This window comes from Aquarana catesbeiana, linkage group LG01 (assembly GCF_042186555.1).
Source record: "Aquarana catesbeiana isolate 2022-GZ linkage group LG01, ASM4218655v1, whole genome shotgun sequence".
In the NCBI taxonomy this organism is placed as follows: Eukaryota; Metazoa; Chordata; class Amphibia; order Anura; family Ranidae; genus Aquarana; species Aquarana catesbeiana.
In genome coordinates this window covers 631,532,101-631,558,003 of record NC_133324.1, presented here as the reverse complement: position 1 = coordinate 631,558,003, position 25,903 = coordinate 631,532,101, and the positions used below count along the sequence as shown (strand labels likewise).

Genomic DNA, 25,903 nt, shown 5'->3' with positions numbered 1-25,903 from the left:
GACCGAAAAAGACCGATGGAGCATGAACACGGTCGCATTTTCTGACAAAAAGCTCTCATTGGAGTTTTGCTGGCGGAATTTCCAATAGTGTGTACATGGCATAAGTCATGAAATGCTCGTAGCTTCCGGTTTCTTAGGCCATAGATATGATTTGTGCCATTCTGGTCTTTGATAAGCTCTATGGTAAGCTGGTGGAACCACCGGCTGCATTCTCGGGTTCCCTCTTGGGACAGGAGAGCCCGAGAAAACCATGGAAGATGGTGGGAGGGAGGGACATTCCCTCCCACTGCTTGTAAAAGCAGTCTAGAGGCTAATTAGCCACTAGGATTGCTTTTACATGAAAGCCAACTGCTGGCTGAAAAGAATGATACCAAGATGATACCTAAACCTGCAGGCATCATTCTGGTATAACCACTCAAAGTCCAGCAACATACCAGTACGTCGTTGGTCCTTGTTGGGCATGCATGAAAAAAAGAGATTGATCGGTGGGTATGCCCACCATTAGAATACCTCCCTTCATCCACCCACTTCTAATGATGGGCATACATGCACCATTTTTTTCTTAACTGTGGTGGTGAAATCTCCTCCTACATCGCTGGAGTCGCTGATTTACGTATCGTGGGAGCAAATGGTGTTGCTGTCAAGATAGATAAATCAGTGCTGCAGCTGAATGGCATACCTGCTAAGCAAATGATGGTTAACAATAAAACAAATTAACATTACAGTATAACAGTAAGACATACCATACCTGCAAAGCAAATACCATAGTAAAAATAAAACATTTTTTAACGCAATCAGTGCCTAAAAAATATATGAAGCATGGGGGCAATCTGCCCCTAATGTTAAGAGCAAATTGCTCCTCCACCCCTGCTCCCATGTTTTGGCATATATGCTCTTCTTTTTTAACTGTGGTGGTGAAATCACCTCCTACAGCGCTGGAGTCACGGCTTTACGTATTGTGGGAGCAAACACTGTTGCTGTCAGAATAAATAAATCCGGGCTGCAGCTGAATGGCGTACCTGCTAAGCAAATGATGGTTAACAATAAAACAAAGTAACATTACAGTATAACAGTAAGACATACCATACCTGCAAAGCAAATACAAAAAAAATAGTAAAAATAAAACATTACAGTTCTAAAATACAGTAACAACAGAGAGAGAACAATAGATATAAAACAATAGTGAGCGAACAATAGAGCGGACAGTAGAGAGCGAACATAAGAGAGAGAACTATAGAGAGTGAGAGAAGAAAAATAAAACCACAACTATTTTTGGCTTTTTTATTTTATATATTTTTTTGTGTTTTTGTGTGTGTTTTTTTTTTGCACTTTTATAAAAACTGTAAACTGTGAACGTTCCAGATTAGGGAATCTCAAAATTTGATCGCCATCTCATCTTTCGAGACCCTGTGTTAGTGCGCCCTAGGACTGTGCAGTGCTGTACCCTATGCTAATACTCCACTAGTGTGTGGTAGCGTTTGAAACATTCCCCAATGCAGGGACCAGGTTGGTCAGGACAGGAGGAGGGGCAATAAAAGCGAGTGTCATGCCTAAATCCGCGTTTTCTGCAGACATGACATCTTCGTTGCGGTGTTCTTTGGGCAGGGGTACCAGGGAGGACATACGGAAAATGCCTCTCATGCAGCCGGCTCCTTGCATTTGCGTTGGGAAGGTGGCGCATAGCACCATTTGGAAACAGAAGGGCTGTGACGATTTCTTCCTGGAATTTTAGGAAGGATACCGTTCGTCCTGAAGCTTTGTATAGCACAAAAGCGTTCAGCAGAGCCAATTAAATAAGTATACAGACACTTTTTTGTACCAATGTCTGGCTTTACGGCAATTAGGTACGGTGCCAGCAACTGGTCGTTGAGGTCCACCCCTCCCATGTTAAGGTTGTATTCGTGGACACAGAGGGGTTTCTCCACAACACTAGTCACCGTAGAGATTTGGACTGTCTTATCTGCGTGAAGGGAGGACAAAACGAAAACATTCCATGAATCCCTTCACTTCACTGCTAACAAATTATTACACTTCAAGCAGGCTCTCTCCCCCGTCTAAGTTGGGATTCTACAAGCCATTGGGGGAAGCCCCGGCAATTAGATCACACGATGCCACATGTGACAATTCCACAATCAAAAAGGTGACTAAAAAGTGGCACGCTCGTATAATAATTGTCCACGTACAAGTGGTACCCCTTTCTGAATAAGGGTGACACCAAGTCCCACACAATCTTACCAGCGCTCCCTATGTAGTCTGGGCAGTTCTCCGGCTGTACGTGACTATCTTTTCCCTCGTAAACCATAAAACTGTATGTATAGCCTGTTGCCCTGTCGCAGAACTTATAAATCTTGACCCCATATCTGGCATGCTTGCTGGGAAGATACTGTTTGATAGACAAGCGGCCAGAAAACGTAATCAGGGACTCATCAATGCAGACAACTTGATCGGGAGTAAACAAGGTTGCAAACTGCTGGTTGAAGTGGTTTACGAGGGGCTGAATTTTGTAGAGCAGATCAAATCCAGGGTCACCCCGAGGACAACAGAGTGCATTATCATTGAAGTGCATGAACCGCAAGATCTGCTTGTATCGTGTCCCTTTCATGGAGGCAGAGAACACGGGCACATGGTGAATTGGGTCAGTGGAACAATATGACCGCAACTCACTCTTTTTAGTTATACCCATGAAGAGGAATAGGCCCGGGAAGGTCTTAAATTCGGAAACCGTAATAGGTGTCCAATCTCTGGCAAGGGTCAACTGGGGATTAGAGGTGATGAATTGACCAGCATACAAATTGCTTTGGTCCACAATAGATCTATCGAGATCTTCCGTGAAAAAAAGCAAATAAAAATCAAGTGACATAAAATCAACTGTTTCCACCTGAATTCCAGGTTTGGCCAGTGAATGGGGGAAGTACGGGTGCTGCAGAAGTGGTGGGCACCCAATTCGGATTGGCAAATGCAGCAGGAAGGGCGCTATGGGCTTGACGGGCCTGTGTTTGTCTTCTTTTTGGTGACTGCACTTATGGGACTCGCCACGTCACCAAGTGTTACTGCAGTGCTGGCATCTATTAGCTGACATCTGTTGTATTTATTTGATAAAAGGTAATAGCCTCTGATGAAAATAGCTGTTCTGTGACTCACATGCTGTATGGTACTTATCCTAGTCATTGCTATGTAGTAGTGTGCTACCATGGAGTCAGATAATGGCAGCTTCCATTAAAGTCTTTTGTGACAGGAGCTCAGCTTTTTGATAGACCATGCTTTTTGGTCAATTTTATTTTCCCCTTCTTTTTTACAAGCTAAAAATGTATTTTTTAAATGATTTTCAATATGTACAGTAGTAAATCTTAATTTTACTTAAAAATGTTTATTACAAGTTGGATCTATGACTTATCTACTGTTTCAAGCTAATTAAGTCATTGTCACCTCTGTTAGGAGAGGGCATATGCAGTATGCCAGCTATTCAGGTCTATTTTTAGCATGGCAGATACTAATAGGACTCAACTTGCTGGTAAATATTACTTTCTTATATCCAATACTGCATATTTATCTGATTCAGGAAAATATATTTTTAGTACTGCATATGACAAAATACTAGTATATCCCATAGATTATTTTTAAAGCTGCATTTTATGTGGTGTATAAGCTGTAAAGTCAAAATGATGCAAAATTGTGAAAAAGTCATTGGATAACCTGTTTTTGCTGACAAACCTGTTTTTGATTTTATCTTGAATCCAAGTACTATTATTATAAGGATAGACCACAAGAAATAGTATTCAGTACCTACTGTATCTTTTGTGATTTTACTTGTACATAGTTTGAAATATTGGCTGTCCTGGATACTCTATTGCTGTGATAGGACTGATAGATCGTATAAGTGCTCAGAAAACACATTCTGTACAGGACTGACACTTTATGGTCATTACATGGAAGGAATGAGTCCTCTGATAAAGACAGAAAATGCCATGAACAAAAATAACTCAATTTTGCATGATGAAATATATAGGGAGCTTGCTCATGTGTGCTCAGTCTGCATTGTTACCCAACTAACAGAAGTTTGGCCACACCCTGAAGATCTTATGCTCATTCATGAGCATATGTGAACCATTTCAGACTTTTCCTTCAAATGGTGAGTTTCTGTTCTGCTCTTCTGTTTTTCTTAGGTGTGTATCGGGCTTCACAGGAGAAAGATGTGAACATGTTACCCTACCAGTATACCTACCAGAATCTGAAGTAACATATATAGCTATTGGAATATTAGTGGGATTATTACTAAGTGGATTAATTGTCTTTATCTGGTGCTACAAGGAAAAGCGGTAAGTATTGATAAATATATTGAAATAAAACATTCATACAAGCATTGGATTTTACAAAGATGCATAAGCGGGTGGCATCCTATGTCTACCGTGGCAGGCATAATTTATTCACAAAGGGGTATGACTTTAAATCCCATCTTTGTGCTCCTCCCAATGATTCACTGGGCATCATTCAACCCAAAAGACGGAGCATATCTACTTGTGGATAGGAATTTCTGGAGAGGCAGCAAGGAAGAAAAGTTGAGAATTGCAGCGAAAGCTGCATTTTTAATTTAAGACCTCCTAGGGCACTATTAAAAACCTTCTCTGTGGCTCCACATACTGTAATACTGTGTGTCCCACGTAGTACTCTGGTCAAACAGTAAATCCCCAGTGGGGAAAGAATCTCCTGTGACAGAGGCATAATTAGAATTTTTACGGCCCCGGTGCAAGAAACCATGAAGGGCCCCCCTGACCCCATCCTGAGGCCCTTAACACTGATCCAGGGCTCTTTACTCCCATTGTGGGGTCCCACAGCAGGACCCTTTCACATGTTCTACAGCGGGACCCCTTCCTGCATATTTGTCAACCGTTCCATAAAAATTTCAGGGACACCTTTTTTTTTCTATGTGTTAAGCCAGCCATTGTAGGCAGAGAACATATCTTTATTACTGGTCTGCCATTTAACCACTTCAATACTAGGCACTTTCCCCCCTTCCTGCCCAGGACAATTTTTAGCTTTCAGCGCTGTCACACTTTGATTGACAATTACGCTGTCATGCAACACTATACCCAAACTAAATGTTTATCATTTTCTTCCCACAAATAGAGCTTTCTTTTGGTGGTATTTGATCACCTCTGTGGTTTTAATTTTTGCGCTATAAAAGAAAAAAGAGCGACAATTTAAAAAAACAACTGATGGCCACTGATAGGCAGCACTGATAGTCGGCACTGATGGCACTGATAGGCGGCACTGATGGCCACTGATAGATGGCACTGAATAGGCAGCACTAATGAGGAGCTACTGGCAGGCTTTACTGAATGGCACTTTGATGGGTCACTGACAGGAATTACTAATGGGGCACTGATTGGCACTTTTTTGGGCACTGTTTTGGGCACTGATCTGCACTTTTATGGGCACTGACAGGCTTTATAAAGGGGGACAGGCTGGCAGGTGATGGGCATTGATTGGCAGCTGATGGGCACCTTTTGATGGGGGCTGTGCTGATAATCAATGTGCTGATTATCAGCACAGACCCCGTCTGACAGGGAGAGATGCCAATCGGCTCTCCCTGTCAGCGTGAACCGAGGAAAGCCGTTTACCGGCACTTCCTGGTTCAAGTGATGATCAGCTATGATTGGTCACAGGTGATCACGTGGTATGAAGCCTCTGTCAGAGGTCTCATACCATGAACGGAGTTGCGGTCTGTCAGACTGACACACAGCACCTCCGATCGCCGCGCTGCATGCCACCGCCGGCACGCGCCGGCTCTGTTATCCTGATCACGTCATATGATGTCTGATCAGGATAACTAAACCACTTTGCCGCCGTCATTTTGCTATACAGTGGGCAGCAAGTGGTTAAAATGTGTGGTTCTACAAGAACCATCAAATGCCATACCCCTTTGCACATCTCTACAGCCCTCAGCACGCCTCTATACCCCCTTGCACATCTCTGTACCTCCCAAATAACTCCTTTACCCCTAGCACACCTTCGTAGACCTCCCCAGCACACTTCTATACCCCTTTGCACATTGCTGCACCTTCTGTACCTCCTAGCATTCTCCGTACCAGCCTCCCACATACCTCTGCACCTCCTAGAATCTTCTTTATTCCCCAAGTTTGCTTTCATACGCTCAGCAAGCCTTTCTAACCCCCAGCACACATCCACACCCCCCAACACATATGCATACACACACCTCTGCACCTCCCACCATCCTCTGTATTCCCCAGCACACCTCAGCACATCTATATACTGTGCTGCACATCTCTGCACCCCCCACACCTCCAACCCCCCCCCCCCCCCACACACACACACCTCTGCACCTCCCAGCATTCTCTGTATCCTTTCAGCATACCATTGTACACCGCACCAAGCAAACTTGGCACCCCGCACACCCCTAGGGCCCCTTTCACATGGAGCGGACCTGTCAGCGGCATCTGCTTGCTCAGCGGGGGATCTCTCTGCTGATCCCCGCTGAGCAAATAGATGACAGGTCCATGTCTGCTACGCTGATGCAGAGCAGACACGGACACAGCCCTCTGCTCTCTATGGGGTGGTTGAATGGAAACAGACCGCCTGTCCATTTCCATCCGACTGTCATTCAATCCGATCCACTGGAAGGATGAGGAACGGACCCCCATCCCTCTGTTTTTAGTGACAGAATTGGAGCGGATGGTGGTGGGGGCTTCAGCATTACACGCAGGGTTCCATAGAGAGCTATGGATGGACCAATCAGGCCCATCTGAAAAACTGACAGCCAGAACCAATCAGTCCGCCAGTGTGAAAGGGCCAAACACATCTGTGCTTTGTACCCACCTGATGTGCACCTCCAACCCCCATCACATCTCTGTACACACACACACACTCTTTCCCAATAGAGACACACACACACACAGTGAACTTCCAGCAGATCACCCCATGGCCACTCCTCAAACTCTGTTGTGCCTCCAGCATCTCCCCCTGCACCTCTGGTTGTCAGCTCACTATGCATTGGGGGGTGGCAATCGGCAGCTCTGTAGAGCCCGTGGGATCTCCCTCCAGCTAGCATAATTCACTTCCCTGTGTAGTGCGTTTCTGATCTAGGCAGCTATCGGCTTCTGTGTAGAAGCAGAGCGCTCACACAGAAGCCGATACCTAGCCGGGTCAGAGGCCTCTCCCCTCTCATCTCTACACAGGTAAGTGAACTGTGCTGGCTGGAGGGAGATCTTGCGGGCACTATAAAGCTGCCAATTGCCCCCCCTCCCCTCTCTGAAGCTTAGTGAGCTGACAGACAGAGGTGCAGGGGGAGATGCCATGTCTTGAGCCCCCACCCCCCCCCCACAGTGGCAGAATGCCAGGGCCCAGTCACAATTGGGACTGCTGCGACCCTGGTAGTTCTTCCACTGCGTCTGTAACAGTGTGACAGTTTGCTCAAACTACCATCTCCAAAACACAAGCATCAACCAATGGATGCTCCAAAGGCTCAGTGCCCATGAGTCCACCCATGTCCAGATGGTTTGCCATCTGCACTCCAGTACCAACTGTATGGGTTAAGTACAAGCTTCCCTTGAGGCAGCACCTCCACCACCAAAACCCCTTGCCTAGCAGTTGGTCCCCCTGGAGGCTTCCTCTTTTCACTTGCCACCATCGCCTTGCTCCTCTGGAGTCCCAAAGACCTGCCGTGGCTTTGTTAACCAGTGCAATATTCACTTTCAACTGCAGCCAGAGCATTTACCATTGATGGCACTAAAACAGGTTATCTTATATCCATAATTTTTGGGCACACCGTGGCCTGGGCTGCTGCACTCTGGGAGAAGCTTGATCCTGGGACCAATAGTATTGCAGCACTACTTGCACTGTTGAGAAATGAGCCTGCTCGAGCTTCCTCCTCAGCAAGTGTTCTTCTTAATCTCCATTAAGGCACTGTTATGTTAGGGCAGTATCCCTTCAATTTTCCTACATTTGCAGTTGAGAAATTCCTACCAACCAAGATGACCTAGTCTCCCTGGCCATCCAGATTGACATCCACTTCCAAGAGTGAGCCTAAGAAAGGGCTCGTCAGTGCAAGACCTTTACTCCACACCTGGCTCTTTCACAGCCCCCTTAAACCACCCAAGTTCTCTCCTTCATCACCATAGGAAGAGCCTATGCAACTGGACTGCCTATTCCTTAATTTTGTTATTACTTTGTTATTACTTTCAACAGAGGCGTAACTAGAACCTTCAGGGCCCCGGTGCAAGAAACCACGATGGGCCCCCCTGCCCCACTTCCATCCGAGCCCCGGGCTTCCAATTTTGGGAGGGTGTCCATGGACATCCTCCCAAAACCGTGCTTCCCGCATGACCCCTGGGACATGCATCCAGCGCAATCACAGCGGCCCTTTACCATGTGATCAGCTGATCACATGTAAACAGACTTGCCGGTTATCCACAGCCCTTTCCTCACACGCTGTGTCTGTGTTAGGAAAGGACTGCCGTTAACTGTCAAGAATGTCAGTAAATTGTTTACACTGATAATCAGTGCCCCAATCATCAGTGCCTTCTATCAGTGCCCATCAGTGCTGCCTAACAGTGCCCATCAATGCCGCCTATCAGTGCCCATCACTTCCACCTACAAGTGTTACCTATCAGTGCTCATTAATGCCGTCTTTTAGTGCCCATAAATTCTGCCTATCAGCACCACCTATCAGTGCTCATTAATGCCGCCTAACAGCGTCCATCAGTGCCACCTATCAGTGCTCTTCAATTCTGCCCATCAAAGCCCATGAATACTGCCTGAGTTCTGCCTATCAGTGTTCCTTAGTGCCCATCAGTACCACCTTTCAGTGCCCATCAATGCCACCTATCAGTGCAGCCTATCAGTGCACATTAGTGCCTCCTATCAGTGCTGCCTATCAGTGCTCATCAATGTGGCCTATCAGTGCTCATCAGTGCCTCTTATCAGTGCCCATCAGTGCCTCCTATCAGTGCCCATAAATGCCTCCTATCGGTGCCCATCAGTGCCTTTTATCAGTGTCCATCAGTGCCTTCTATCAGTGACCATTAGTGCCTCCTATCAGTGCCTATTAGTGCCTTCTATCAGTGCCCATCTGTGCCTTTTATCAGTGTCTCCTATCAGTGCCCATTAGTGCCTTCTATCAGTGCCCATTAGTGCCTTCTATCAGTGCCCATCAGTGCCTTTTATCAGTGCCTCCTATCAGTGCCCATCAGTGCCTTCTATCAGTGCCCATCAGTGCGTCCCTTCAGTGCTCATCTGTGCCCATAAATTCCTCCTATCAGTGCCCATTAGTGCTTCCTATCAGTGCCCATAAATGCCTCCTATCAGTGCCCATTAGTGCCCTCTATCAGTGCCCATCAGTGCCTTTTATCAGTGCCCATCAGTGCCTCCTATCAGTGCCCATTAGTGCCTTCTATCAGTGCCCATTAGTGCCTTCTATAAGTGCCCATCAGTGCCTCCCATCAGTGCTCATCTGTGCCCATAAATTCCTCTTATCAGTGCCCATAAATGCCTCCTATCAGTGCCCATCAGTGCCTTCTATCAGTGCCCATCAGTGCCTTCTATCAGTGCTCATCAGTGCCTTCTATCAGTGCTCATCAGTGCCTTCTATCAGTGCTCATCAATGCCCATCAGTGCCTTCTATCAGTGCTCATCAGTGCCTTCTAACAGTGCTCATCAGTACCTTCTATCAGTGCCCATCAGTGCCTTCTATCAGTGCTCATCAGTGCCATCTATCAGTGCTCATCAGTGCCCATCAGTGTCTTCTATCAGTGCTCATCAGTGCCTTCTATCAGTGCCCATCAGTGCCTTCTATCAGTGCCTTCTATCAGTGCTCATCAGTGCTCATCAGTACCTTCTATCAGTGCTCATCAGAACCTTCTATTAGTGCTCATCAGTGCCTTCTGTTAGTGCTCATCAGTGCCTTCTATTAGTGCTCATCAGTGCCTTCTATCAGTGCTCATCAGTGAATGCTATTCATTTCCATCAGTGCCGTCTGCCTTCTCAGGACAGCATGGCTCTGAGCGGAGATCGTGTCTGTCATGGAACAATAGCACAGAGACAACGGCATTAACGTTCTATTTGCCCGTCCGTCCTCTCTCGCAGGGGATGAGAGAGGACACACAGCTGATCTCACTGCTCCCCCTTCTCCCCCCTCCCCTCTCCTGTGTGTTCCGCGGGCAGTCAAGTGTGAAGCTAAATAGCTCACATCCCACGGAGCACACAGGAGAGGGGACGGGGGAGAAGGGGGAGCAGTGAGATCAGCTGTGTGTCCTCTCTCATCCCCTGTGAGAGAGGACGGACAGGCAAATAGAACATTAATGCCGGTGTCTCTGTGCTATTGTTCCATGACAGACACGATCTCCGCTTAGAGCCGTGTGTGAAGAGCAACCCCGCTGGGCCCCCCGACAGTGGCGGAATGCCAGGCCCTGTCGCAAGTGCGACTGTTGCGACCCTGGTAATTCCGCCACTGACTTTCAAACCTGGGACAGCCTGTGTATTTAGTGCAGCCAAAAGTGATCTTTTTTTAAAGAAATGCCCACAGCAGCTGGGAAACTCTCACATTTACTGTGTCTTGAGGGGGATGCAGGGACACACTAGACTGTCACTCTCACTCCTCTTCCCAACGCCCTTCCATTTTAGTGCACTTGGCCTTCTCCACTTCCATAACCACAGTGAAAATATTTTTGCAAGTTTGAGGTTTTCCAGGACAATTGTGTAGCCGCCCTGATGGGCGAGTGTGTTTCTCATAACGTGAAAAGTGACGTACTAAATGTCCCACAGGCCCAAGCTGGTAATGAGCCAGTTAAAGTCAGGAATGCTGATGATAATGTTATGAAATGCATTGCTGTTCATAAAGTTGATGATAAAGGTACTGTATTAGCTGTGGAGTTCCAGGTGCCTCCTAGAGTAGAGCACCCATGATGGAGACATCACAGACTGAGATAGTTGGAGCAGGGAAGTACTTTCATTACTGGACAAACATTCCATTTGTAAAAATAGGGTGGACATAACATCTGGCATACCCAATGGAGGAGTAGCAGAGTGGTCAGTGATCAAGGGTGCATTGGTCCCTGTGGAGAGTGATCCAGTCAGAGGGACCAGATCAGGGTGCATGCATGGTGGAGGTACCATTAAATGTCTCAACATCTGAAACATCAGATAATGAGTCCCTTCACATCTTTGACAAGGGAAAAGTACCTAAAAAGGTTGTGTATTTGGATGTGTAGAAAAGATTGAGATGTTACTAGAAATGCTGAAAGTAGTGAAAGCACATTTGCTTGATACTTGGGTGGGGGGGGGGGTCAGTGACAGTGCTTAGAGGGGGGTCAGTGGCAGTGCTGAGAGGGGGATCAGTGGTAGTGCTGGGAGGGGGGTCAGTGGCAGTGCTAGGAGGGGGCCAGTGGCAGTACCTGGAGGGGGGTCAGTGACAATGCTGGGAGGGGGGTCAGTGGCAGTGCAGGGAGGGGGGTCAGTGACAATGCTGGGAGGAGGGTCAGTGGCAGTGCTGGGAGGGGGGTCAGTGGTAGTGCTGGGAGGGGGGATAGTGACAGTGCTGGGAGGGGGGTCAATGACAATGTTGGGAGGGGGGTCAGTGACAATGCTAGGAGGCGTCTTCGGCTCCGTGGTGTCTGGCAGCAGTGACACCTATATCAAGATGAGGAGATGGGGTCTCCTCCAGCCCCTCCCACTGCAGGCCTCACGAGTCAGCTGACCTCTAGTCTCCACTTCCTGCCATTTTGTGGACTAACTGGGCGGCCGCGGGCTCCAGGGACAGTCCCGCTGCTGCAGCTGCTTTGTGCCCCACCTGCAGCCTGGAAAGCCTGCTCACTGAAATGCACCTTATGTCCGCCTGGACGGGGGCAGACACAAAGCTTCTCACTTCTGGAAGTTCCCTTCCTGTCTGTTCCTGTCCCCAACTCCAGCCGGCCAATGAGCTGCACAGCGCCCCTGACTGATATGCACTAATAGCGGCACCCCTGCCGTTATTAGATATGCACTAATAACGACGCCCCTGCACACAAAATTGCTGGAAGAAAATGTGGGTGTCAATTTGCCACCCCTCTCCAGACCCATGGTAGGGCCAGCCCTGGGCAGAGTGCAGAACCAACTATACTTAAGCAGCTATTCCAGGGGTAGCATTTAGATTTCCCAACACTTTTTTAGTATCTCTACTCAAGAAGCTATTCTTGAATAAATTCTCTTGCACTTTTTCTTTAGCCACGCATGCTGTCAATCCATCTCAGGAATACGAGGTCCACCAAATCTTGGATTTCAAAATCTCCTGTAGTAGGTTCTACGATCTAATTGTTTAGAAGGGTTTGAGACTGACGGCTTAAGCCTCTATGGCCAGCTTAAAGTGATTATTATTTTAATTAAAAAAATTAGGCTTTACAAACATATTATACTTACCTACTCTGTGCAATCACCTCACAGAGTGGCTCAGAACTTTCTCTTCTCAGTGCACTACCATCGGAAGCCGCATCCTATAGGAGGGCACACCTGTGGGCTTGCTCCTGAGTTGGGCATTGAGTCTTTACACACACAGCATGTCCCAGCCCCACCCCCCTGCTCTCTGCTCACAAGATTTGATTGACAGCAGCAAAAACCCATGGCTCCTGCTGCTGCCTCTGTAAAAGAGGGGAGACAGCCCTTGAAAAAGGGCACAGCGCTGGATCGAGATCAGGCTCATGTAAGTATAGAGAGGGGTGAGGAGGCAATACAAATACAGGGAAATTTCCTTATTGCAGGGAACACATTAAGGTAAAAAATGCCTGGCCTTTAGAACCAATTTAAAATTGACTGGCAGATTTAAATGGATTTTACATAAGTGACTAATAAATTAAAGCCTTACTGTAGCTAATACTTTTCTAATAGCTACAGAAACCTTTTTTTGGGATAAAGGTTTTATCTATATATTAATATATTATAATTAAAATGAATAACATCTGGCCATTGTAAACACCCTGTCAGTGTAAAATAGTTTTTTCAACCCTCTAATTGCCACTTTTGCTGGACAGCTTGGTCTGTTAAAGCAGTTGTGAACTGCCAGTGGTAAAAAAAAAAAAATCCTGCAAGGCAATGTCATAATATGCTAGTATGCATCGCATACTAACACATTATGAGGGACTTACCTTAGAACGAAGCATTCCAGTGCCACGATGTCAGCGCTGAGATGGCTGATCTCTTCACCCGGTCTTCCTTCCAGGTTTGCAGCCTCCGGCTACATGAGTGGCCGGGGGCGCAATGACGTCACTCCCGTGCATGCACGTGGGATCTGCCATTTCCGGCATGGACTCTGAAGGTCCGGCATTGTAATCCGAACCTTCAGAGCGCATGCGCCGTTGATGTCATCTGCTGCATGCACTCTGAATATCTCCTAAACTGTGCAAGTTTAGGAGATATTCACAGTACATACAGGTAAGCCTTATTATAGGCTTGCCTGTAGGTACAAGTGGTGTAACAGAGTTTACAACCACTTTAAAGGAAGTTGAACTGACAGGATCAACAGGTAATTAAACTATGTTGGGGGGACTCTGGAAAAATAAATGACTGATGTGTCATTGCTCCTGACAGACTGCACCATGTATGACATTTTCGGATTGTGTTCATATTTTTACAATAAATACTTTTAGATTCAACACACAAAGCAAAATGTTGCCTATTTAAAAGAAAACCATTTTTGTTTCTTTTTTTTATGGCAATATTGTAAAATATTACCATATCAATGTACTAAATACCATATGTATGTTCATGTGATCTGCTTGTATGAGAAACGTAAATGTGCTGTTAGGGACATTTACTAAAATCATTTTGCTTAGCTCATCTCCTAATCCTAAAATAAATCGTTATTTGGTTTTACTATTAAATCTCTTTTATTGCCAGCTGTAGTCAATAATATGCAAGAAAAGCCAGTAAATAGTAAGGGCCACGATAGTAGTAGAACATGCTTACATTTCAGTGATACGGTTGAACACATTTTTCTGGAGTGAGTCAAATATCTTGTTTATAGCACAGCAGCACAAACTGCCGGCTCAAAGGTTAAAATGAGATTTACAACATACTGATAATTTGCAAGTTACTGCATTTAATAAACGACATAAATGAAAAAATCCTTACTGTCTGATTACACATTAACTTTTTTGTTCAGCAAACAGTTCTACATATAGGCACACATACTAGTATTTCTAAAGACACTCACCTGCACATTTGTATGATTTGTATTATTTTGGATATTGTACTGTTTACCTTATGCATCAAATGTCACATTTGTTCATCATTCAGCAGACATGTTAATTTTTTACATATGTCAGACTGTGGCGGCAAATGTCTGCATTCTAAAATGAAAATCAATAAGGAGCAACAAGTAAAAAGCCCTTTGTACAATCCAAGTCACTTGGAACGTACACAGGACTCCACTGTCACTGCCTCCAAATGACAGTTCTCATGTCTGGCTATTGGGTGCTCTTACAGCTATCACCGCTCTGTAGGACAAAGGAGACAGAATCACATAACATACCCTATAACTAATGCTATGTACAGACGATCGGACATTCCGACAACAAAACCGTGGATTTTTTCCGACGTATGTTGGCTCAAACTTGTCTTGCATACACATGGTCACACAAATGTTGTTGGAAATTCCAAACGTCAAGAACGCGGTGACATGCAACACGTACGACGAGCCGAGAAAAATTAAATTCAATAGCTAATGCGGCTCTTCTACTTGATTCCGAGCATGCGTGGACTTTTGTGCGTCGGAATTGTGTACACACAACACACAAGTCTTCTTGTCGGAAAATTTGAGAACCTGCTCTCAAAGTTGTTGTCGGAAATTCCAACAGCAAATGTCCGATGGAGCATACACATAATCGGAACTTCCGACAACAAGCTCACATCGAACATTTGTTGTTGGAAAATCCTATCGTGTGTGCGGCCCATGACAGTTATGTCTCTTTGCTCCTGGTAGCTAATCACAGCAGCAAGTGAAGGGAAAGGCCAGTATATGCAGCAGGAAGGCCAGTTATATAAGTAAACCTTTTGTTTTGCTCTGCATTGCCAAATAAATGGTTCAATTCAACCACTTCAGCCCTGGAAGGTTTTACACCCTTAACCACTTCAGCCCCGGAAGATTTGGCAGCTCAATGACGAGGCCATTTTTTGCGATACGGCACTGCATTGCTTTAACTGACAATTGCACGGTCGTGCAACGTTGTACCCAAACAAAATTGACGTCCTTTTTTTTCCCCACAAATAGAGCTTTCTTTTGGTGGTATTTGATCATCTCTGCGTTTTTATTTTTTGCGCTATAAACAAAAAAGAGTGACAATTTTGAGAAAAACGCAATTTTGTACCTTTTGCTATAATAAATATTCCCAATTTGTTTCTAAAAAAGCAAATTGTTTGCTTTTTTTTAGTAATAAAAAATGCAATAAGCGTATATTGATTGGTTTGCGCAAAAGTTATAGCATCTACAAAATAGGGGAAAGATTTATGACATTTTTATTATTATTATTATTTTTTTGTTTACTAGTAATGGTGGTGATCAGTGATTTTTATCAGACTGCAACATTATGGCAGACAGATCAGACACTTTTGGCACATTTTTGGGACCATTGGCATTTATACAGCGATCAGTGCTATAAAAATGCACTGCTTACTGTGTAAAGGGGTTAATTGTGTGTCCTAGGGTGTGATTCTAAAGCCTCGTACACACAATCGGATTTTCCGATGGGAATTGTGTGATGACAGGCTGTTGGCGGAAAATCCGACTGTTTGTATGCTCCATCGGACAATTGTTGTTGGACTTTCCGCGGACAAATGTTGGATAACAGGTTTTAAAATTTTCCGCGGACAAATATCTGTTGCCGGATTTGCCGAGTGTGTGTACACAAGTTCGTCGGACAAAAGTCCAAAGTACAAATACGCATGCTGGGAAGCAAGGACGAGCCAGAAGCGGTTGGTCTTGTAAACTAGCGTTCGTAATGGAGAATTAACATTCGTGACGCGACAAATTATGAAATCTCGAAATGCAGCGCACATTCTCTTCTTCTTTAATGGGATAATAATGAAGCTGCTTTGCTAGTGATACCGATGGAGTTATTGCAAAAAAATTTTCAAAGGCATTTTTATTTTTTCTAGTGATATCAAGTATAATATTATTATGCTTTTTTATTTGGGCAAGTTACCACAACACCATTATCCCGTAGTTTTTAAGATCAAAGATACAACTATGTTGGTGTCCCTTGTCAGTTTTGCATTGGGGGTTATTTACTAAAGGAAAATCCTGTTTGCACTGAAAGCGCACTTGGAAGTAAAGTCGCTGTAGATCCGAGGGAGATATGCAAGGAAAATAAAAAACAGCATTTTAGCTTTTAGCTTGCACATGTTTGGATGATAGAATTAGCAGAGCTTCCACTCATTTCAGATCTACCCCTTAGATTTATAGCAACTGCACTTCCAAGTGCATTTTCAGTGCACTTTCAAGTGCACTTGCAGTGCAAAGTGGATTTGCCTTTCGTAAATAACCCCCATTGCATTTTTTTAAATGTAACTGCCTACTCCCAAACTGTCATTTTAAGTAAAACACATAGCCAAGTATTATTCTCTACAATTTTTTTTATTGCGCATTAAAAAAAGAAAACAAATAAAATTAGACATGCTGTCTGCCAATAGAACTTAACCAAAAAGTGCATTCTATGCATCCAAAAATATAGAAAATATACCAAATCAAATCATTATTATTCAACCAAAAAATAAAATAAAAGCCTCAAGCATGTGTCCTGCTTCTTAATATAGGGGGTCAACAATGCCAAGAGTTGGTGAAAGCAGGGGTCCATCATCTGGAGATAATTCTGAAAATTATCCGGATTATTCTCCTGGAACTCCCGCAGCAAAGGCATATGACATAATTGGTCATGATTAATAAAGCAACCAATTTTTGGTCCAAGAAATCCTCCTCCTCCTGTTCCTGGACTGGACTTGGGTCAAAGCAATAACTCCAAGGCCAATAATAAATAACACGTTATCTCCTCCGATTCCGCAACATGTCTGGTTGACGAATGGCTGCTGAGAAACCAACTGAAAAGCAAGAACTGAAAAGCGCTAAATGAAAAGCGTGAAATGAAAAGCGCGAAATGAAAAGCGCGGATCAACTCTCACCAAACTTCTACTAACATAAAATTAGCAGAAGGAGCCCAAAAGGTGGTGCTAAAGAGCTGAATAACCACATAGTACGTCGGTACGTTTGTATTTGTTGGCCAACAATTCCTTGCTGATTGTATGCAAGACAAAATCCAGGCACACACCTTCGGACAAAAGTCCGAGGTTTTGTCTGCGGAAAATCCGATCGTGTGTATGAGGCTTAACTGTGGGGGGATGGGACTGCCTGAGTGAGGAGAGCGATTCGTTGTTCATACTTAGTATGAACAACAGATCGCTTTCCTCACCCCTGAGACAACTGCGTCGGCTGGTCGGGAAGGGGTTAATCACCAGGCCATTTTTTGTGATATGGCACTGCTTTACTTTAATTGACAATTGCGCAGTCGTGCAACGCTTTACTAAAATAAAATTGATGTCCTTTTTTTCCCCACAAACAGAGCTTTCTTTTGGTCGTATTTGATCACCTCTGTGGTTTTTATTTTTTGCGCTATAAACAAAAATAGACTGACAATTTTGAAAAAAAAAACAATATTTTTTACTTTCTGCTATAAAACACATCCAATAAAAAAAAATTAAAACATCAAATTCCTTCTTTAATTTAGGCTAATATATATTCTGCTGCATATTCTTGGTAAAAAAATCCCAATAAGCATGTATTGATTGGTTTGCGGAAAAGTTATCGCGTCTACAAACTATGGGATATTTTTATGGCATTTTTCTGTATTATATTTCTTCTACTAGTAATGGCGGCGATCAGAGATTTTTAGCGGGACTGCGACATTGCGGCAGACAAATCAGATACCTAACTGACACCTTTATCACTTTTTTGGGAACCAGTGACATTATTACAGTTATCAATTTGCACTGTTATGCCCTGTACACACGGTCGGATATTGATCGGACATTCTGGCAACAAAATCATAGGATTTTTTCCGACGGATGTTGGCTCAAACTTGTCTTGCATACACACGGTCACACAAAGTTGTTGTTAAATCCGATGGTTCTGAACGCTGTGACGTAAAACACGTACGTCGGGACTAAAAAAGGGGCAGTAGCCAATAGCTTTCGTCTCTTAATTTATTCTGAGCATGCGTGGCACTTTGTGCGTCGGATTTGTGTACACACGATCGGAATTTCCGACAACGGATTTTGTTGTCGGAAAATTTTATAGCAAGCTCTCAAACTTTGTGTGTCAGAAATTCCTATGGAAAATGTGTGATGGAACCTACACACGGTCAGAATTTCCGACAAGGTCCTATTACACATTTTTCATCGGAAAATCCTATCGTGTGTACAGGGCATTACTGTACTAATCACACTGGCAGGGAAGCAACAGGGGCAAACAGGAGCATCAGGGACAATCAAAGGGTTAACTGTGTGTCTAACTGGAGCTTGCTAACTGTGTGGGGGTTGCTCTGACTGAATGAAGACAGAGATCAGTGTTCCTCCTTAGCAGGAACACAAGATCTCCATCTTCTCTACTGTCAGAATGGCGATCTCCCTTGTTTACATAGGCAGATCATCATTCTGCCTCTCTGGGGAATTATCGCAGGTGGTCGCCGGACATCGGCGCGCCCCCCCATTGTCTATTGCACGAAATGACGTATCTGTGGTAGGCAGTCAGCAATTAGTTAAAGCATAGTAAAAAAAATAATAATTTTTTATCCTATCCTATCCTATATCCTATGCTATGTTTATCAGAAGTAGATCTTGCAAGCCTTTTTACAGTTTCCAAGTGGGGAATCCTACTTGTGTTTTTTCTTTCACTCATCTGTATGTTGCGCTGCAGTCTCTCTTCATGTTTTATCATCAAGGTTTCACATGCATACCTATTCAAAACTCCAACGCAGCTCTCTTTATTCTCCTCGACCACTTTTTCCTTCTTTCTCCACAACACCTCTGTATAATCTCCTGCCCTGTGCACACTTTTTCATTACCTGCCACCCCGGGAAACCTTTCTATGTTTTCCTTGCACCTACTCTAATGTCTTGCATGTTCTTCAAACACAATGCACATCTACACATGTTCTTAAACCTCTTTCATTGTTATCTGTCCTATCCACTCCTCTGGCCACTCTTTTGCTCCAGGTAACTTTTATTACTTTCATATGTCATCAAAGAGACCCACTGGGGTGCCCTCAGGTGGCACTCATTAAGTTAAGGTGGGGTAGCGGCACTATGGCTGGAGTGTCCATAATTGACAATTCATCTTCAGTGCAATGTTCAGCCTGATAAAATTACTGGCTGGGCATTACTGGGCTCTCTTCCTAACCACTGTGCCTGTCACACAGACAGGCACAGTGGACGAGCCTCTTAAGTGACACAGATGCTGTTAACAGTGCAGATAATACAATTCTTGTTATACAAGAAGCAGGTATTTGGACAAGACAGAGTTCCGACATCTTCCAAGAGGCAGAGCTGGGGCTTTAAATAAATATTTGTAGCCTCATACCCTGGAGGTCTCAGCTTTGATGCTGAAAAACTCAAAGTGCTGGCATGAATATTAGGGGTGTTTAATCACTTTAATACCAGGCACTTTCCCCCCTTCCTGCCCAGGACAATTTTCAGATTTCAGCGCTGTCGCACCTTGAATGACAATTGTGCGGTCATGCAACACTGTACCCAAACTAAATTGTTATCATTTTCTTCCCACAAATAGAGCTTTCTTTTGGTGGTATTTGATCACCTCTGTGGTTTTTATTTTTTGCGCTATAAACAAAAAAAGACCGACAATTTTGAAAAAAACTGATGTGCACTGATAGGCGGCACTGATGGGCACTGGTAGGTGGCACTGATGGGCACTGATAGGTGGCACTGGATAGACAGCACTGATGGGGAGCTACTGACAGGCATTACTGAGTGGCATCTGAAGGGCACTGACAGGCATTACTGATAGGGCACTGATTGGCACTTTTATGGGCACTGACAGGTGTTATTTTTGGGGCACAGGCTGGCAGGTGATGGGCACTGATTGGCAGCTGATTGGCACCTCTGATGGATGCTGCACTGATAATCAATGTGCTGATTATCAGCGCAGACCCCACCTCTGACAGAGAGAGCCGCCAATCTGCTCTCCCTGTCAGCGTGTACCGAGGAAAGCCGTTTACCGCCACTTCCTGGTTCATGCGATCAGCTGTGATTGGCCACATGGTAGGAAGCCTCTGTCAGAGGCTCCATAATACGATCAGAGTTGCAGTGTGTCAGACTGATGCACAGCACCTAGGATCGCCACGCTGCCTGCCCCGCGTGCCCCGCATGCCGGCTTGTTATTCTGATCATGTCATATGACGTCCGATCAGGATAACTAAACCACTTTGCCGACATATTGCTATATGGCGGGCAGCAAGTGGTTCAAATAATTGTGTATTCGATGCAGCCTTAAAAGATTCTGCATCGATGTAGAGAACAGCTTCATCGCGATTGCATCAATGATGTCATAGGCCCCTGGCAGAGTCCTCCCCTCCCTCCTCCTCTCCATGCCCAAATGTGAAGGTGTATGTCATACAGAGTGGGGATCTCCCGCTGTGACACGGAGTTTGAATATGAAACACTTGGTGGCCGCTGTAACAAAGTTCCGCCTCTTAGACTAGCTCCTATGATAGATGGCACACTGATCCAATGCCGGGAAATTGAATCAGTTTGACATATATCATAGGAGCCGGTCTAGGAGGCGGGACCTTGTTGAGAACGACCGCCAGGAAATTCAAATCCAAGCTCCGTGTCACAGCGGGAGATCCTTGCTCTGTGTGATCCAGGCACTGGTGAGGCTGACTTGATGGGCACTGATAAGGCTGCCTTGATAGGCACTGATGGGGCTGCCTTGACGGGCACTGATGAGGCTGCCTTGATGTGCACTAATAGGCTGCATTGATGGACACTAGGGAAGAGCTTCGTGTTCGAGTCAAACCCATGTTCGACTCGAACATCGCATGTTTGACCGTTCGTCGAATTACGAATGATATGGGCCGCTGGCGCCAAATTCGAGTGGCGCATCACGGCCCATAATTCACTGCGGCATCGCAGTGCATTGCTGGCTGATGATTGGCCAAGCATGCACTATGACCCGCAGGGTGGCTTTGGCCAATTATGGCTCAGGGGGTTTAGTACACGCCCCACACTATATAAGGCCACCTGCACGTCGGCCCTGTGTAGTGTATTCCGGCGTTGAGAGAGAGATAGAGAGAGAGAGAGAGACAGTGTAATTTGATTTAAGTTAGATAGAGTAGGCAGGTGAGTCAGTTAGCTGTACTTACAGTGTATTGTGTATATATATATATATATATATATATATATATACATCCTAGGTGTTGTATATATATATATATATATATATATATATATATATATATATATATTTATATATATATATATATACGCTGTATTCAGTTTGGCTAGATCAGTTCCTGTTATTCTCTTCCTACTGACAGGCAGGCAGGTGTTTTTACAGTATTTACAACTACCTGAAGAAAATTGCTGGTATTCTTCTGATCCTATTAGTCCTTTTAGCTACAGTATTTACAGTTAGTGTAGTGCGTCCTCTGCACAGTGTGCACCTAAAGCTACCTGAAGAAAATTGGTGGTGTTCTTCCGATCCTATTAGTACCGCAGGCAGCTGCAGTATTTACAAGGTAATGTAGTGTGTCCTCTGCACAGTGTGCACCTAAAGCTACCTGAAGAAAATTGGTGGTGTTCTTCTGATCCTATTAGTACCGCAGGCAGCAGCAGTATTTACAATTAGTCTAGTGCGTCCTCTGCACAGTGTGCACCTAAAGCTACCTGAAGACAATTGGTGGTGTTCTTCTGATCCTATTAGTACCGCAGGCAGCTGCAGTATTTACAAGTTAGTGCAGTGCATCCTCTGCACAGTGTGCACCTAAAGCTACCTGAAGAAAATTGATGGTGTTCTTCTGATCCTATTAGTACCGCAGGCAGCTGTAGTATTTACAAGTTAGTGTAGTGCGTCCTCTGCACAGTGTGCACCTAAAGCTACCTGAAGAAAATTGGTGGTGTTCTTCTGATCCTATTAGTACCGCAGGCAGCTGCAGTATTTACAATTAGTCTAGTGCGTCCTCTGCACAGTGTGCACCTAAAGCTACCTGAAGACAATTGGTGGTGTTCTTCTGATCCTATTAGTACCGCAGGCAGCTGCAGTATTTACAAGTTAGTGCAGTGCGTCCTCTGCACAGTGAGCACCTAAATCTACCTGAAGACAATTGCTGTTGTTCTGCTCCTATTAATACCACAGGCAAGCAGCTACAGTATTTACAGTTAGTGTACCGTGTCCTCTGCATAGTGTGCACCTAAAGCTACCTGAATAAAATTGGTGGTGTTCTTCTGATCCTATTAATACCACAGACAGGCAGCTACAGTATTTACAGTTAGTCTACTGTGTCCTCTGCACAGTGTACACCTAAAGCTACCTGAAGACAATTGCTGTTGTTCTGCTCCTATAAATACCACAGGCAGGCAGCTACAGTATTTACAGTTAGTGTACTGTGTCCTCTGCACAGTGTGCACCTAAAGCTACCTGAAGAAAATTGGTGGTGTTCTTCTGATCCTATTAATACCACAGGCAGGCAGCTACAGTATTTACATTTAGTGTACTGCGTCCTCTGCACAGTGTGCACCTAAAGCTACCTGAAGACAATTGCTGTTCTGCTCCTATTAATACCACAGGCAGGCAGCTACAGTATTTACAGTTAGTGTACTGTGTCCTCTGCATAGTGTGCACTTAAAGCTACCTGAATAAAATTGGTGGTGTTCTTCTGATCCTATATTAATACCACAGGCAGGCAGCTACAGTATTTACAGTTAGTGTACTGTGTCCTCTGCACAGTGTGCACCTAAAGCTACCTGAAGACAATTGCTGATGCTCTCATACTAATAATACTACAGGCAGGCAGTTGACTCTGCTAGCTGCAGTATCAGTATATATATATATATATATATATATATATACATCCCAGCTTTGTGCAGCTACATCTCACTGCAGGCCATTAGTATGTCTGGAAGGCCAACAAGGAGAGGCAGGCAGTCACAAGCCAAGGGCCTGTGTCTAGAGGCAACAGTGCTGGTCGTGGAGACGGTGAATCCTCATCAGCACGTGGTCGTGGGACACGCTTGTCCTTTTTTTCGGCAGCTGGCCATGTTGAGCCGCAACATGCGGAAGACTTGGTGGAGTGGATGACCAAGCCGTCTTCATCCTCCTCATCCTCTCTCACCCAGGCTCAGGGTACTTTGTCTGGCAAAGCAGCTGCCAACGCGGCCTCTTCTCTCGGCTCAATGACATCAGTCACTCCTTCCCTAGCCCCACCATGTCCTCCTGAGGAGTCCCCCGAACTGTTTGACCACAGTGTTGGGTACATGCTCCAGGAGGATGCCCAGCGTTTTTAAGGCTCCGATGATGGTACCCAGCTAGAGGAAGGCAGTAACGTGAGCCCAGAGAGAGGGGGTGCCCAAGAAGGACAGCAATCTGGCAGTCATGTTCCCCCAGCTGCAGCATACTGTCAGCTTTGCTCCAGTGATGAGGAGGGAGGGGATGATGAGGTCACTGACTCCACGTGGGTGCCTGATAGGAGAGGGGAGGAGGATGAGGCACATCATCAACGAGGCAGGATGCCCTCTAGGGGCCAGCTTAAGGGCAGCACACCGACTGCATCACACCACAGAGCTCCGCATGTGCAGGGCGCTGCTGCCTCTGCTCGTTATTCCAAAAGTTCTTTGGTGTGGGCCTTTTTTGAGACGAGTTCATCAGATCCCACCGCTGCTATTTGCAACATATGTCTCAAGCGTATCTTGCATGGCCAAAACATCACCCGCTTGGGCACCACATGTTTGACCAGACATATGTCGACCTGCCATGCAGTTCATTGGCAAGCGTACCTAAAAGACCCACACCAAAGAACAAAGAGGACCTCTCCTTGCTCCTCATCAGCTGGGATCTCCAACCCCACTATACCTTCAGTCCTCTCTGAGACCTGCACTGAGAGGAATGAAGGTGTAGTATTAGGTGTGTCACAGTCAAGTACCTTCGGGCAATCTGCTATCGGTACACCGACATCAGATTGTACCAGGCAAATTTCCCTGCCCCAGCTGCTGCACCGCCGAAAGAAGTTCACTCCCAGCCATCCACATGCCCAGCGGTTGAATGCTAGCTTGGCTAAATTGCTAGCACTTCAACTGCTGCCTTTTCAGTTGGTAGACTCTGCCCCCTTCCGTGAGTTTGTGGAATGTGCGGTTCCTCGGTGGCAGGTTCCCAAACGCTACTTTTTCTCACGGAAGGTGATTCCGGCTCTCTACCGGCATGTGGAAGGCAATGTCTTGGCTTCGCTGGACAGGGCGGTCAGGGGTAAGGTGCATATTACCGCTGACTCATGGTCCAGCAGGCATGGACAGGGACGTTACCTATCTTTCACCGCGCACTGGGTGACTCTTCTGGCAGCTGGGAAGGATGCAGGACAGGGTGCAGTAGTTCTGGAGGTTGTTCCCCCACCACGCCTCCAAAATTCTACTAGTGGTGATTCTGCCACACCGCTCTCCTCCACCCCCTCCTCTTCTTCTTCCTCCATGGCCTCTTCCTGTGTTAATTTGTCCTTGGAACCAGCGGTGCTCCGTAGGCGTTCAAGGAGCTACGCAACCAGGCAGGCAAAAAGATGCCATGCGGTGCTTGAGCTGGTGTGCTTGGGGGACAGGAGCCACACTGGGGCAGAGATTCTGTCAGCTCTGCAGGGGCAGGTTCAGAGGTGGTTAATGCCACGCCAGCTTAACCTCCCTGGCGGTATGATTATTTCAGATTTTAGGTGCTGAAAGCGGTACAATTATTTTGCATGGACATTTGGCGTTTTATATTGTAGGCCTGTAATTCTTAGGAATAATTCACTTAAATCTGTCCAAACCAGAGTCTAGTAGACATCCTGGGTATGATAACGTTTGAAAAACGAAATCATAAATTATAATATAATAAATAACTATAAATAATTATACCAAATAATAATATAATAATAATAAAAATTATTCAATAATGTAATCAAATCAAAAACTGTCATTACTTCAGTGTTTGATGACGGATTTTCCCACAAATCACTATCTCTCAATTCTGTGAGTGATTCTAATTTTTCATCGCTGTTTTCTAGCTGGTCTAAAACCACTTTTGATGTAAAGGGACAGTTTTGGTTGCTATGGACAATCTCCAGTTTCCTGGCAGAAAGAATATTTTTGTAATATAAAAAATGTTTTTTATAATATAAAATGTATTTTTTAATATAAAACTGCATGCAGGGCACTGGACAGACCACTAGGGACAAAGGGGATGTGTAATTATTTGACACAGTTCTGTAATCTGTAAGATTACTGTATACTGTATCTATACTGTGTGTTTTACTTTTTGAATTTGGTGCCGAACTCCATCCCCGTGCGTCGCAACGCTCGCAGTCAACGGAGATGGGCTCCGTGATGAATCGAGCGGAAGACGAGCCGCTCACACTGCGGGGAGACATCGCAGGATCCAGGGGACAAGGTAAGTAAACTCTACAAGGATCCTGCGATGCGATCCCCAATCTGGTTAGGGGTTACCGCTTTTGGTATTGAAAATCCACCTCGAGCCAGACTCGGGAATACCGCTAGGGGGGTTAAGGCAGGTATGGTGGTTTGCGACAATGGCACCAACCTCCTCTCCGCCCTCCGACAGGGACAACTGACCCATGTGCCCTGTTTGGCTCTAGTCCTTAACTTGGTGGTTGTCAGGAAAGGGT

At 45.2% G+C, this 25,903-nt stretch overlaps 1 protein-coding gene across 1 annotated transcript in view; it reads left to right on the top strand.

The window, feature by feature from the left end:
- Nucleotides 1-25,903, top strand: part of EPGN (epithelial mitogen) — a 79,971-nt gene that overhangs the window by 38,276 nt on the left and 15,792 nt on the right. The window contains exon 4 of the mRNA XM_073601312.1: nucleotides 4,164-4,316. Coding sequence (XP_073457413.1) covers nucleotides 4,164-4,316 — 153 coding nt within the window. The remainder of the gene's footprint in view (nucleotides 1-4,163; nucleotides 4,317-25,903) is intronic.